This window comes from Cebus imitator, unplaced genomic scaffold (assembly GCF_001604975.1).
Source record: "Cebus imitator isolate Cc_AM_T3 unplaced genomic scaffold, Cebus_imitator-1.0 Scaffold130, whole genome shotgun sequence".
NCBI lineage: Eukaryota > Metazoa > Chordata > Mammalia > Primates > Cebidae > Cebus > Cebus imitator.
In genome coordinates, this window is record NW_016107445.1 from 4,634,776 (window position 1) to 4,648,611 (window position 13,836).

At 35.2% G+C, this 13,836-nt stretch overlaps 1 protein-coding gene across 7 annotated transcripts in view; it reads left to right on the top strand.

The window, feature by feature from the left end:
* CEP85L (centrosomal protein 85 like) overlaps positions 1 to 11,507 on the top strand; it is a 239,290-nt gene extending 227,783 nt beyond the window's left edge. For 6 of the 7 annotated variants that reach the window (XM_017541076.2, XM_017541077.2, XM_037742954.1 and 3 more), the window contains 3 exons: positions 6,972 to 7,079; positions 8,324 to 8,555; positions 11,155 to 11,507. In XM_017541076.2, the coding sequence (XP_017396565.1) occupies positions 6,972 to 7,079; positions 8,324 to 8,555; positions 11,155 to 11,318 (504 nt within the window). In that variant the 3' untranslated portion in view covers positions 11,319 to 11,507. The remainder of the gene's footprint in view (positions 1 to 6,971; positions 7,080 to 8,323; positions 8,556 to 11,154) is intronic. The other variant, XM_037742952.1, reaches the window with a different exon arrangement.
* Positions 11,508 to 13,836: the final 2,329 nt, after the last annotated feature.

The following is a 13,836-nucleotide window of genomic DNA, read 5'->3' on the forward strand; positions in this document are numbered from 1 at the left end:
ATATTTTACACCAGAAGTCACACAAATACTTACCTGTTATAGGTGACTGGCATGTTTATTTTTTCACAGCTTTTGAAGTTGGAGAGAAATCAGTCTTCTACTAGTTATACTGTATTTGTTATTGAATATACAAAAAGTAATACTTCATGTAAAAGTATATGCTAATTTGGAAGTTGAGTGATATAAAAATACAGATTTATCTACTGTTTTGTTCAGCTCTCAAGGTGATATTGTTAACTGGCATGAATAACTTTGTTTACTCATTGACCTTTTAGAAATGTTGCCCTTCTTTTTATCCGTAAAACTAGTATAGCTAGCCTGGCTGCTTCTCCTACAGGTTTTTTCTTCTGTTAGTATACAGTATATAAAGACATTTTGCAGTAGAATGTTCCCTGTCAATTCCATGAACATATGGCTAGAGTCAGAATATGATTAAGTTCTTCACTGGGCATTACCTTCCTTCTTATATATTTCTCAAAAGCACATTTCACGTCCATAAGCTTTTTTCAGTGAGCTGTTGTCATTATAATCTTTGGCAGAGGACATGTAGGTTTGTAATGTTTGCTTGTTTTCTCTGACATTAAAATGTTTACTAATTACAAGAACTTAGGCATTTAGATGGTCTTTCTGAATTGGCAGCTATCAATAGATAATCATAATACCTCACAAAAGACAGAATAATACATTAGAAGACATTGACTGTTTACTCAGTCATGGTTGGAACCAACAATCTCAAAACTGACAGTCTGTTCTATGTATAACACATTGAGATGTTCCCACAGCCTAGGAAAATTATATTCAAATTTTTAGTAAATCTCATAAATCCTTCATCTAGCAGATTTTCTCAGTAGAAATAGTGAGAAACGGATCATGTCAATGGAATGTCTCATAGGTAGAATATAACTTCTTTAAATATCAGTTGCTTTAATGTCTTCCCATTATCGCATGATGTTTATCTCCTATTATTTTGTTATCCAAATTGTGTTATGTCTTGAAATAGTTATTTTTCTAAAGTTTAATTTAAAAAACACTTACCTCTGTAAAATTGCCTATGATGAGTAAAAAACCAAAAGTATTCTTATCAGAAGTTAATACTAAATTTTGAAAAACCTACCAGCCAAATAATGCCTTCTATGAAAAGTAGCTTTAAAAAAATTTTTTTTTCACTATAGTCTTTGTATTTGTAAAGAGAACAGTCTTTACTGTTCATGTAGATCTATTGTATGCATATTATAGTTGCATAATTAAGATATGTCAGAAAAAAATGCATAAAAGATGCATTTAACTTTTGAAAAATCAGTTACGTCAGGGTGGGGACTTGTACGAATGAAGACAGCTCATTTGAATCATGAAGGAATGTTCTTGGACTGGTTTGCCCTATGAGTAGTCACCAAATCTATATGGATATTCACATTATTTGTAATACTTTTTAAGATACATATTTCTGGGCCCTACTGTGAACCTAAAGAATCAGTGTCTCTGGGATGAAGTTCGAATTATGTATTATTAAGTTCCCCAGGCAATCCCTAACTATATAGTCTGGCAGTAGAACCAGAGCATTTAGGAAGTATTACAATCCTCAGCATGCTTAGTGAACCAAAGAGTGAGAACTAGATAGAAAGACTGAGGTTTACATTTAAAAAACAAGTTTAGTTTCTGAGATTCTTAGGTGTCATCAAACACGTTTAACATATTTTGGTAGATCTTACTTATAAACCAGAAAATAGATTTTTTTCCGGAAGCTAGAAGACAAGGAACTCAAGCAGATTGGGTTTTTTCTTTATAGTGTGCTAATTTTTAGTAACAGTTTTATTAAGATATAAGTCACTTACAATTCACCCACTTAAAGTGTGCAATTCAGTACTCTTTAATATATTCACAAATAAGTGGAACCAAGACCACAGTCAATTTTAGAACATTTCTATCTCAAATAGAAGCCTTATACCTTTTGTCACTTCCCTAAGCCCCCATCCACTTCTCCAGCCATCAGCAACCACCGATCTACTTCCCATCTTTATACATATACCTATTTTAAACATTTCATACAAATGTATATATGGTCTTTTGTGACTCTTGACCATATCCAGCTGTTAAGCTCCACCAATTGTCATCCAATCATTCTGTTGTTTTCAACAATGCCCTGCAGTATAAATTGCTTCACAAACTGATCCACTGTAGCTCTTTTGAAGGGATAGTTCATTAGGTTAGTGTTTGAGATTTGTTCTGACCTCAGGAGTATTCTTCCCAGCTATCTTACTGTTTCTTTTTGGGAAAGTAGTTAGTCTATGGATTTAGCCTACAGGGTCAATGGATCTAAAAGTATCCTGCCAACTGCCTTTCACCAAAACTTCCAATTTTTTGAGTGCTCGAAGCCTTGACCTTCACACTGTTGCAAATGAAGTCAATTCCTATAGAGAGACATTTGGAGCTTCTAGTTCTGTGGCCTACTTTTCTTTAGGCAAAATCTCTTAAGCTAGGCTAATTGGTGTGGGGACAATGAAAAGCTTCTGAATGATACCTCCACTCTAGTAGCTGAACACTCACTGGAGGGAGTTGGGGCAGCAGCTGTAGGTCTTTTTGACTTGCCTCTCCCCCATAGAAACAATGCCCCACAAGCTGGGGCAAGGATCAATGGTTCTGAACTCAATGTAAGCTTCCATCCCATAAGGGGATATGGGTAGAAGAAGGGTGCCTCTACCTCTTGGTTGCACTTTCCTGGAACAGCCGTTGCTACAGGTAGCTATGAACAGGATGATAAATGTTGATGTCCTATCTTTTCTGGGAAGAGAGCTCTCTAACTGGGGGCTGGAAGGAGAGGGCGCCCTGTGTTATTGGCTGTACCACTCTGGAGTAGAATTTCCATCCCAATGATGTGAGAAGGCAGAGATGGAGTTGAGTTTTGTTTCAGTTTTTTCCCCCCAGAATCCTTTCATGAAGCAGAGTTTTGTTTCAAATACCAGTCTCTTACTGTTCTTACTGAGTTTCAATAGATTTTCTTGAGTAAATGTTTCTTCATTTGCTATATGCTCTTAGGACCATTTCCAGAAATTTTAAATTATAATATTCACCAATTTCATTGAGGGGTGGGCCTGTGGAGCTCTTCATGCTGTCATGCTAAAAGCAAAATTGTTCTTAAAGTTTTATCAAGTTACAACATGGTAACTAACTTAAGAAAGGAAGTTCAGCTGTACATTGTCTTAGAGTCTTAGAAACATAAAACCAAAAAAGGGGGTGCTTTTTAAAGATTTTTTCCCCACCACCAAAATAAACATCCTGCTATATGTTTCAGACTTCCTATTAATGGCAGCTCTGCCCTTTCATTGGTTCAGTCCAGGTATCCTAGACTTATCCTTGACTCCTCACTTACCTCACATTTGTCAGCAAATTCTTCTACCTTGAAAGTATGTCTAGAATCTGACCTCTTCTCCATTCCTCCTCCATTTCCACCCTGTTCCAAGCCATCTTCCTTTTGTTGGAAATAAGAGCTCAGAGTCACAAAGGAAACAAGCACTTAGACAAAAGATTTCTCAACAAGGCAAATTTACTTCTGCAGAAGGGTGCTGCTTACCCTTCTGGCTGCTGTGAGAACACTCTGAATAAGGGAGGGAAGGGATTTTTATCCCTAACACAGCTAGTCCCTGGCTTCTGTGTCCTGTCCCCATTGGCTGGAGACCGACCACACAGTCTAACCTAACCCAGTTGGCTAGTATTTGAAATTGAATATGGCTAATTAGGCGGGAAGGGAGAGGTTGTTCGTTAAGGCATGTTTGGGCATGTCACGGTGCAGCGAAGTTGGGAAGGGTAGCTTCAGCAGAAGGAGCAGTTTACAGAATGGGTAGCTTAGGAAAGGGACAAGGAAGTTGATTTCAAGAAGAAAGAACAAGGAAGTTGAAAGTTAAACCTCTGAAGAGGAACTTACTGTATCTGACACTTTCTCATCTGGATTATTTCTTTCTGCTTCTACCCTTGCCTGTGCTCAGCATACTCTCATTAGCTTAAGTGATCCTATTGAACAAAAATCAGATTACATCATGTCTCTCCTCAGAACTCTTCAGTGGATCCTCATTTTTTCCAGAATAAAAATTAGATTTCTTATACTGATTTATGAGGCCCTATACAATCTGTTCTGCAGGCTGCCTTCCTTCTCTGACTCTTTCTCCTGCTATTCTCAGCCATCCTGGCTCTCTTACTTTTTCTCAAACACGGAAGACACCATCTGTCCCAGAACCTTTGTGCTGATAAACTCTCTGGGTATCTGTGGGACAAAATCTCTCACTTCCTTCAAGCCCTTGCTTACCTGAGATTTCAACCTCCTGACCCTTACTGTGCTCTGTTTGTTCTCCACAGCACTAGTCAAATTCTAATATATGATACTGTGTAACTTACATATTTACCTAGTAAAGTTCCACAAGGGCCAAGAATTTTTACTATTTTGTTCACTGGTGTATCACTCAATGCACAGAACAGTGTTTGGCAATGATTTTTGCTGAAAGAATGATTGCATGAAGGAATGTGCTTGTGAATTTCTTATATGGTATGCATGTTTATGTGTGTATATGTATATATGCAGTAAAAATGTTAACATAAATTTTCTTTCAAAATAATTCCTCTTAAATTGGGTTTGTGGATTATATAGAATCTGCTAACTAAGGCACACCTGGTTTTTCCTCATTTGAGCTATTTGTAAATGGGACATTTCTGGATACTTAGCATCGAACAACAAATGTGCTTAAAACCACTTTTCAACTTCAAACATGATCATAATAAAGACCTTGTGGGTTAGTTCCTTAGCAGAATTTTAAAATGCCATGATTAAACTGAGAATTAAAGAGCTATTATAGGTGGTTGTAAATTAATTTTTAATTTTGTTAATCTCCATGTCTACTGAGTGATAAACAGTTATTGTGAAATTCAAGAAGCTAAACACTTATTTCAGAAAATATGAGATATTTCATTTATGCATTGTAGAATACTACCAGTTTGAGCGAGTATATTTTAAGATCCTAAGAGATTCAAAAAAATGCTTTGCAAAAAGTATTTGTAAAGTAACACACACTATTTATTCTTGATGGAATTTCTTTCTTGTTTTCTTTTAAACATACACTTCTTAATACAATTTAGGATAGAGAAATAATTAATGTTTTAGGTGAAATGTTACTGTCAGACAACGGCACTCATACCTAGTATTATCCTAAAAACTGTACAGCACTTGGTCTTTTCAGGATAAGCCTAACTGCAATGTCTTTTACCTATTAAAGTGCTTCTTGATAACTACCTTAAACCCAAGCAACATATAAGATATCTGATTTTCCTTTTTGTAATAAATGGTACTACTGCCAGACGTTTTCAGTTTTTCTGATGGAGAAGATTGCCTGTTTCTGCACTGATTAAAATCAGCCTTACATAGGGACATATTAGCCGGATTTATTAGCTAATTATTAGTCACATTCAACATGACTCTGAATTGGTAAAAATATAAAACATTCTTATCTTTTACAGAATTATATTCTGTTATAATGTATCACTATTATAATTATTCTGTTATATTAATTATATTGTGAAAACACCCCTCTTGGGTTTAATTTTTATTGTTAGAATGTGAGTTTGAGTAGTGTATCTGTGATGCCTTTCTTCTTGTGACGAATTCTAATAAACAGTCACAAATGTTGAGAATTTAGGTTGAATTTTGGATTCCAGCCAAATAATCTTGTCAGGCCGGAAAGCATAGCTCTTCAGCTAGGTGAATAAATCTCCATGTTCATTTAATCAAATAAGGTTTTGATTCAATCTAATGAAGTTACAAAGGAAATTTCAATTTTCAATTATGCACATATTCAGAGCATATTAACTTTGTGCTGTGAGATTCATTTTTGTGAAATATAGAACAACTTTTCCCTGGAAGAAGATATAGAGTTTGATTCATTTCTATTCAACTTCTGAGTTACTAAGTGTAATTTTTTTTTCAGAGTTTAGCAGACAAATGAAATTTAAAAGCAACAAGTTTTATATGTTACCAATAAAACTGCTTTATATTTATAGTCTTATTTTAACCCATGGTGATAGCCATCTTCTCTCTTACCCCATCCAAAGATAATATGAGGAAAAAATCTTTAGAGTAGAATGTTTACTATTTAGGTGGTCAGCATACTGAAGCATTGTCAGAGTTGAGACTAAATACAGACCTGAAATAAAGTGATACCTCTCTTCTGGTCATATGTATATTGATTTTTGTGGTCTAATAAAAGGAAACTAGTTGATAGAAACACTTAGAATTCACTAATAACTACAGAATGTATGGCAGTTTTCTCTTTTACTATATAGGTGAAAAGTAAGACTAACCGAAGACTCTTAAAATGTCCTTTATGCTGCTTTGGTGTACTCAAAATATTGTCATGTCTAGATAATTTGCAATTTTATAAGGAGTAAGAAGGAGATTAGCTTATCAAATTCCCACAGTAGACCTTTGACCGGAGTTCACAGTGTATTCACTGCTGGAATACTGTACACTGAAAGAAAGGAGCTATGTTTCAAATGATAGAAAATAGAGATGATACAATGATCTTATTGTCTTGCATCTCATTAACCATAAGCAAAATGTAAAACAAAAAAAGCATAGATTTGTTGCTAATACACTCCCAACATATATTAGTGAAATAAAAACTGTTTGTAATACAGCATTAAGTAGGAACTTCAGATTTTAATGTTTATATAAATTAAAAACTTCTTGGTAAAAATTATAATTAAAAGAATTCAAATGTATTCTGGAAAACTGGCATTTCTTTTTCTTTTTTATTTGTAGTAAGCCATTCTCTAATATGGATTAATTTAAAAATGAAGGCTTCATCTTCTAAGGGGATAGGGAGGAAAGAAGATCTAAAGTATTCAGAACCAACATTTCTGCTTATTTCTATTTGAGAGTTTTCTTTACATGTTAACCTGTTTTGCTTTCCAATTTTTTTTTTAAATTCTAGTCTATGCAAGGAAAGCTTTCTAAAGAGAAAGTGACCACTCAAAAGATGATGGAAGAGCTGGAAAAGAAAGAAAGAAACCTACAGAGATTAACAAAAGCATTGCTTGAAGTGAGTAGAAGAAATTCAGTTTGCTTTGAAAGGACGGTTCACTACCTATTTAAGCAGATGCTTATTTTATAAATATTAATAGAGCATTTTCAGATTGAAGATGTTATTTTGATATCCCTGTAATTAAATCCATTCTTTCTTACCAAAATTATTATAAAAAGACAAATCTTTCTCTTGTGTTTTAGAATACAGTTTCACGTACTTATAGTACAGTATATATTTATTATATTATTAGCTGCCATTCATCTATAAAAAGTTTATTCTTCATCATCCTAGACTATTGGGTTATTCTGAAATACAGTTCCAATTGGAAAACTAATTAAAGTTACCTTTAATTAGAAGTTTTAAGGATAAGAAGGTAGCAGTTTTGGGGGTCAGCAATTCATGATTGTTGGGTTTTTTTCTTCTTCTTTGGTTTTATGCCAATTTTTTTTGTATTTCTTTGTCTCTTACACTGAAAGTTTTAGTTCCTATCAACATTAACATGGATGCCTTGCCCCCACCAATATGCAAAAAGTAGTTTCAAAGTGATTAAATCACTATTGCTACTAATAATAAAACCCACAGGGTGAGGTTCAAAGTTACTTTGCAGTTCCTTTTATCGTTGGAATAAATCTCACTATAGAAAAATACAGTCTGAGTGTGATGGCTTACACCTGTAATCCTAGTACTTTGTTTTGGGAACCTGAGGTGGACAGATCACTTCACCCCAGGAGGTTGAGACCAGCCTAGGCAACGTGACAAAACCGTGTCTCTACAAAACAATACAGGAATTAGCCAGGCATGGTGGTGTTTACCTGCGGTCCCAGATATTCAGGAGGCTGAGGTGAGAGGATCACCAGAGCCTGAGGAGGTCAAAGGCTGCAGTGAGCCATGATTGCACCACTATACTCCAGCCTGGGTGACAGAGTGAGGCCTCAAAAAGAAAAATACATACACAACCAACATACTCATTACGTGAGAGACTCCTAGAAACTGAAACTGGATTTATGTTTCCTCCCTTGGATATACACTAAAGCATCAGATGGCAGAGAGACACAATTTCTACTATTTACATTGTTATTTTTCTGTGTGTTTTTCCCCCATATATGTATTGCATATATATAATTGAATTTGGTTAACGTGCATATAATTTGACTCCACCGTTTTGTTTATAGACTTGGGGGAAAATGTTAACCTGTATGGCTTTTAGTACCTTTCCTCTATTGTAACAATCTGATGTTTGTTTTCTTTATCCATTGCAGAACCAAAGACAAACAGATGAGACATGCTCTTTATTCGATCAGGGCCAGGAAGCTGACCAATCTAGGCAGCAGACAGTTCTTTCCAAATGGCCACTATTTGATTTGACTGTGATTGATCAGCTGTTCAAGGAAATGTCCTGTTGTTTGTTTGACTTGAAAGCATTGTGTAGTGTTCTTAATCAGCGTGCTCAAGGCAAGGAGCCTAATCTTTCATTATTACTGGGAATAAGATGTAAGTGTCTGATGACTTGTTCTTACTTTGTGGCAATTGAAACCTACCTTCATGAATCAGGAACTTCTGACTGCTTTTTCTCTGCTTATTTTTGTAATTTCCTTTCCTACTTAGAATCAGTCTGTGGGTTTATATTTATATACCTGTTATTATTTCATTGCTAGAAGTGAGTGGGGTTATAGCTGACATTAACTACCACTTGGCAGAATGCCTGGTGATGTTTCCTATGTTGATTCTGTAAATATGTGAATACAGTGGTAGTTAGGTATGACTTCCCATTTACTCTTCCAAGAATAATGATTCCTTCTATTTGCTCTCATTTGTTAGTTGCACAGATTAAGTGACCCAGCCATATGTCTACTGGTAAAATATTTGAGAGAAATATTTTGCTTTTCAGTGCAGTATATGTTCTATGGTAATTGCTTCATGTGAGTGCCAGTGATTTCACATGACCCAGTTTTCACAGCTTACAGATGTGTTCCTTTTGTTATGCATACCTGCTGGCTTTATGCCTTTCAGTGTGACACCCATTCGCTCTTGGCCTCAATTCTGTCTTCCTCCACACATGATTGTGAGAGCTGCCACAGTAATAATCCTAGTGTCCCTTTGTGTGCTATTTTGCAGAAATGCTCATCTCTGCATGTGGTTACAAATTAGGATGTTAGTCTCTTTTTAATAAGGAAGAATGAACTTGGAAGGAAATAGGAATGGAGTAAGACCACATAATAAGGTTTATGAGCCAACATGTATATTTAGTAGCTGCCTAATACTATGGTTAATATATGACTAGAGGAGAGACCGGTTTTGTTTCTATTTTCATCATAAAGATTCCACCATTTTGCATCATAATAGTTATTTTGGCAAATCAAATAATGCTGTTGACCATTTGCATATCTTATTAAATGAAACGTGTCTTGTTAAATGAAATGTATTTGTGCTCAGCTATGTCTCTTTCACTTCATAGATATTTGTACACATACCCAAGTGTGGATATGGAAAAAAAACATAAGGTTTAAGTATATTCACTCACGGAGTAAACATTTATCAGATGCCTTCTATGGTACAGACACTAAGTAGGTGCTGGTAATGCAGATAACCTGAACACAGCCTTTGCCCACACATGAACCAAATTATTAGAGCATTGTGATAGGAGCTATAAGTGAGATGTGGACTAAGGACAGTGGGAGCTCAAGAGGTAAAAAAACAACTAAATCTACATGGGAGGGGAGACTCCACAGAGTAGCTAGTGTTCAGTGTCAATCTTAGAGGAGGAAGAAGAGAAGGTTGTCAGGTGAACATGGACTGCTTATCTCTTGTGGGCAAGACGCAAAAGCTCACAAAGGGAACTCATTTTCTCCACAACTATAGAGTTGGCCACCCTTTTAATTACTTTACAGTCTTCTACATTTTCACTATCATAAGGTAGCATTTTTGGTTAAGTTTTTCAGTAATAGAGTAGTAGAGTTATCCTAATGTGAATCTTACCACCCCCATCTCTCAGTGCTACTTCTGGTCTTTAAAGTTTGACCCCAGAATCTTTTGTATTTGGCATTGTAAAAATTTTACCAGCTAGTTGATTTGTGAAAAACCAGTTGATTTGTGACTCCATTTGCTCACTCTATCCTTTTGAAAACTGTGTGCTACCTTGGTTCCCATGCCATCATTTTCTAGGTTCTGCTTCTGCCTTTATGACTGTTCAGTCTCTATCTTCTGTGGACTTCTCTGCCACTTAATTATTGGTATCACCAGAAGCCTTTTGTTACTGGTTTTGTGTCTGTTTCTTTTTATTCAGTACTTTATCTGAGTGATCTTATATACCCCTTTGTTTGTTACTGCCATACCTTTCACCTACACATTTACCTCCTTTACCCAGACGCTTATCTCCTCTGGGCTCCAGATTATATTCCCACTTATGTTAGAATTGGCTGTTTTGAATGCATCACATACTCTACACATTCAAAACCAGAACTCACTTTCCCTCTCTCCCCGAACCTGTTCCTCTTCTCAGTGAGTAACACCACCTTTTCACCTGTCATTTGAACCCAGATTTGATTCTCTAGTCTGCTTTTTCCTTCATCTGGGACCTATGCCCAATCCCTGCCCCTCACTCAAATTGATAATGATTGAGCGCTATTAGTTCTGTCATCTGCTTACTACATTTAACATTCCTGCCATTCTGTCTCCATTGCACTATTGCTTTACGTTTTCATAACCCATCCCCTATACTGGTCTCTCTGACAACCACCTTTCTCACCTCCTCCCCGTAATCCATTTTACATTGTTGCCAGACAGAGCTGTCTAAACTATGAATCTGGTTACCTAATACTTACACTTCTCTGTGGTCGACAATATTGTTACCCATTAAACATGCTGAATTTTTGTGCATCACTGGATGAATTTAATTCATTTTAATTAGCAAAATGTATAAAGAACCAAGTGAATAAGATCTGTTTAATATTGAAAGATGCATAATGTAAACCTGAGCCTCACTGATATTCAATGTGTAGCATTATATTTCCATGATGATTCAGGTGAAAAATTCTAAAATGTCTTTGTTCAAAAAAATGTGAGATACTTTCTCCATATTTTATTTACACAGCAATGAACTGTTCAGCTGAAGAGACTGAGAATGACCACAGTGCAGAAACACTCACTAAGAAACTGTCAGATGTGTGCCAGTTACGAAGAGACATTGATGAATTAAGGACTACAATATCAGACCGCTATGCTCAGGACATGGGAGACAACTGCGTTACTCAGTGATCAAGTATTAGTCCCACAGCAATAATGACCCATTGTTAAATGCTGCTGTGTTATGGAGCCATAATGGAAGGTTTCAAGTGACGTGACTTGCACATAAGGATTTTTTTCTGTGGATTTGTTTTATTGAAGCGGTAAAGGAATGTGAAGAGGGTTTGAAGGGGCTTATCTAATCGGGAAAAAAAAATCAAATTACCTTTGAAAAATGTGGTAAAATCTACAAGAAAAAAAGAGTCTATATTCTCAAACTACTGATTGTAGGACCAAGCTGTGAAGAGTACCCTTCACATGAAGGAGTAGGAATCCTTTTAATCCTATAGCTTTGTGTGTGCTTGTATGTGTGTTGTGTGTGTATGCACGCGCTTTATTCACAAATTTATAAGGGTTTCTAGGGTAAGAGCAGAGCTCCTGAGAAAGACACACGCTGTTTATTCTTATATATTTCATATAGAAGCTTGTGTTATGCTTTGGGATTTTTAGTGGCTGCCTGAACAAGAGTTCCAACAGCAGGCAAGTGTTGTAATGGTATTGCAGGCAAAACCATTTGTATTTTGAACACTTATTGCACTGATAATGTTGTTTGGTTGAGCTGATTTTAATACTGTAGATAGGTCAGCTGTTTTTCCAGAGTGATTGTGGATTTCTTAAGAGGTGTGAAATTTTGATATGATGTTCTTTTTCCTTAGCATTATAATGTGTGTGTTACAAGAAAGGTTAACATAACTTGAACTAATTTTAACATGTTCCTTACTATTTACAATTTTTTAATGTTATATAAAATTATAACAATTGTTACAATTTTACAATGTTATATATAAATGTAAAAAAGCCATATATAATTAATAAAGGCATCAGATCATTATTATAAAAGAAAATTAAGTTACTCTGGAACAATAGCTTACTTATCCAAATCACAACATTTACACTTTAACAGTTTTGTATCTGTTTCAAAGTTGAAACTACTTTAAGAAAAAGCCAACACTATTTAAATCTGAATCAACAGTAGCATAAAAAAATTTTATTGAGATGGTATTTTAATTCCTTTTATTAGATAAAGTACATTAACAACAGAATTTTTCATAGGATATGGACTTGGCCAGGTTAGTTCTTCATCTGAAGTGTACAGGGTATTACTATGAAATGCAGTTGATTTTTCAGTAGACATATAGTCATTTAAACTTCCAAATGAGTGTTGTCCATGCTTCTGTTGGTATTTTGGAAGGATTATACATTTTATTGCCCTCAGAGCATTGATTACATTCTTTTGAATATACTTAGTCAAAGCCTTGTCCTTTGTTAAGTTAGTTTGATTTCTGGATGCAACCGAGTCTCATTTAGGTCAAAACTAAGTAAGAGATGGAGGTTAGAGGATGTGACTCCAGCAGGATACTATTGATTTGATAAAGAGCATAACATGTGCCTGTTTTCTTGCCAGGCTTATATACTAGTATAAAGGCTCTTCTAGGAAAGATTTTTCTTAAATATTTAACAGTGAAAATGTGAGACAAGGCCTTCAAGGAAACTACCTAGGGGGACACTCAGTTTGGAATTTTGGCATATACAGCTCTGAATAAATTATTTTATAGTTATACTTGAATAATCAGTTAAAATACGCTGTTAAGACATCAGATTTTCCTTCTGTTCAGTGCCTGAGTCCTTACTCCTCTTAATTCTTAGGATCCGGGCATTAAGAAATCCGTACATTGTAGTGTTCTACATCCCAGGGTCCTTAACCTAAGGAGGGACTTAGTCACTGGTAAGAACTTGGCTTTCTAATATATTCACTTGGTTTTTTAACATTAGTAGCTTGAAGATAATCAGGATATAGTAAATTTCTACCAAAAATGTAATACAAAGAATTCTGCCTTGGTCCTTTCCAGTAAAGTAGAAAATAACATCTAAAATACATCAGCCGCAAGTACAGCAAACATTTTTACATTCTCTTTGAGTAGAATCCCAACCACCCTCCCCATGATTTTGGAAATAAAGCCTTTCTAAAATAGTAGAATGAATTGGCAAACAATCACTAATTTGGATCAGTGAGTTCTTCCTTAAATATCTCCTAGATTTTTAGTGTATGTTTTGGGTTTTGTGGTTATTACTTTTGTTTTAAGCAAATGTTATAGTTGTTTGTTTTATGCTACTCTAGATACATTTTTATTTTCTGGCTTAGTTGGGGATAAAATTAATTTGTTTTTGTAAGCGTTCTAAAACTTACAGAATTTAATTTAATTCACATATCTTAAAAGTAAAATTCTAAAGTTAAAAAATTTCTGACCTAATAGGAAATTAACAAATTACTGCTGATGTGTTTCAGTTTCCAAAATCTGTACCCCTCCGCATAAAAAAATGGAGTTAAGATGTGCTGGTTTAAGTAGTTAGTTGAATTATAGATTGGTCTTCTTAAAATCTGGAGTTTGTGAAGAGACCTAAATAATCAGTAGATAGACTTGGAGGGATTTTATGGGAAAATTGAAACTAATGGCATTCTAGTTTGTCAGTATTTAATTTTTGATTGTGA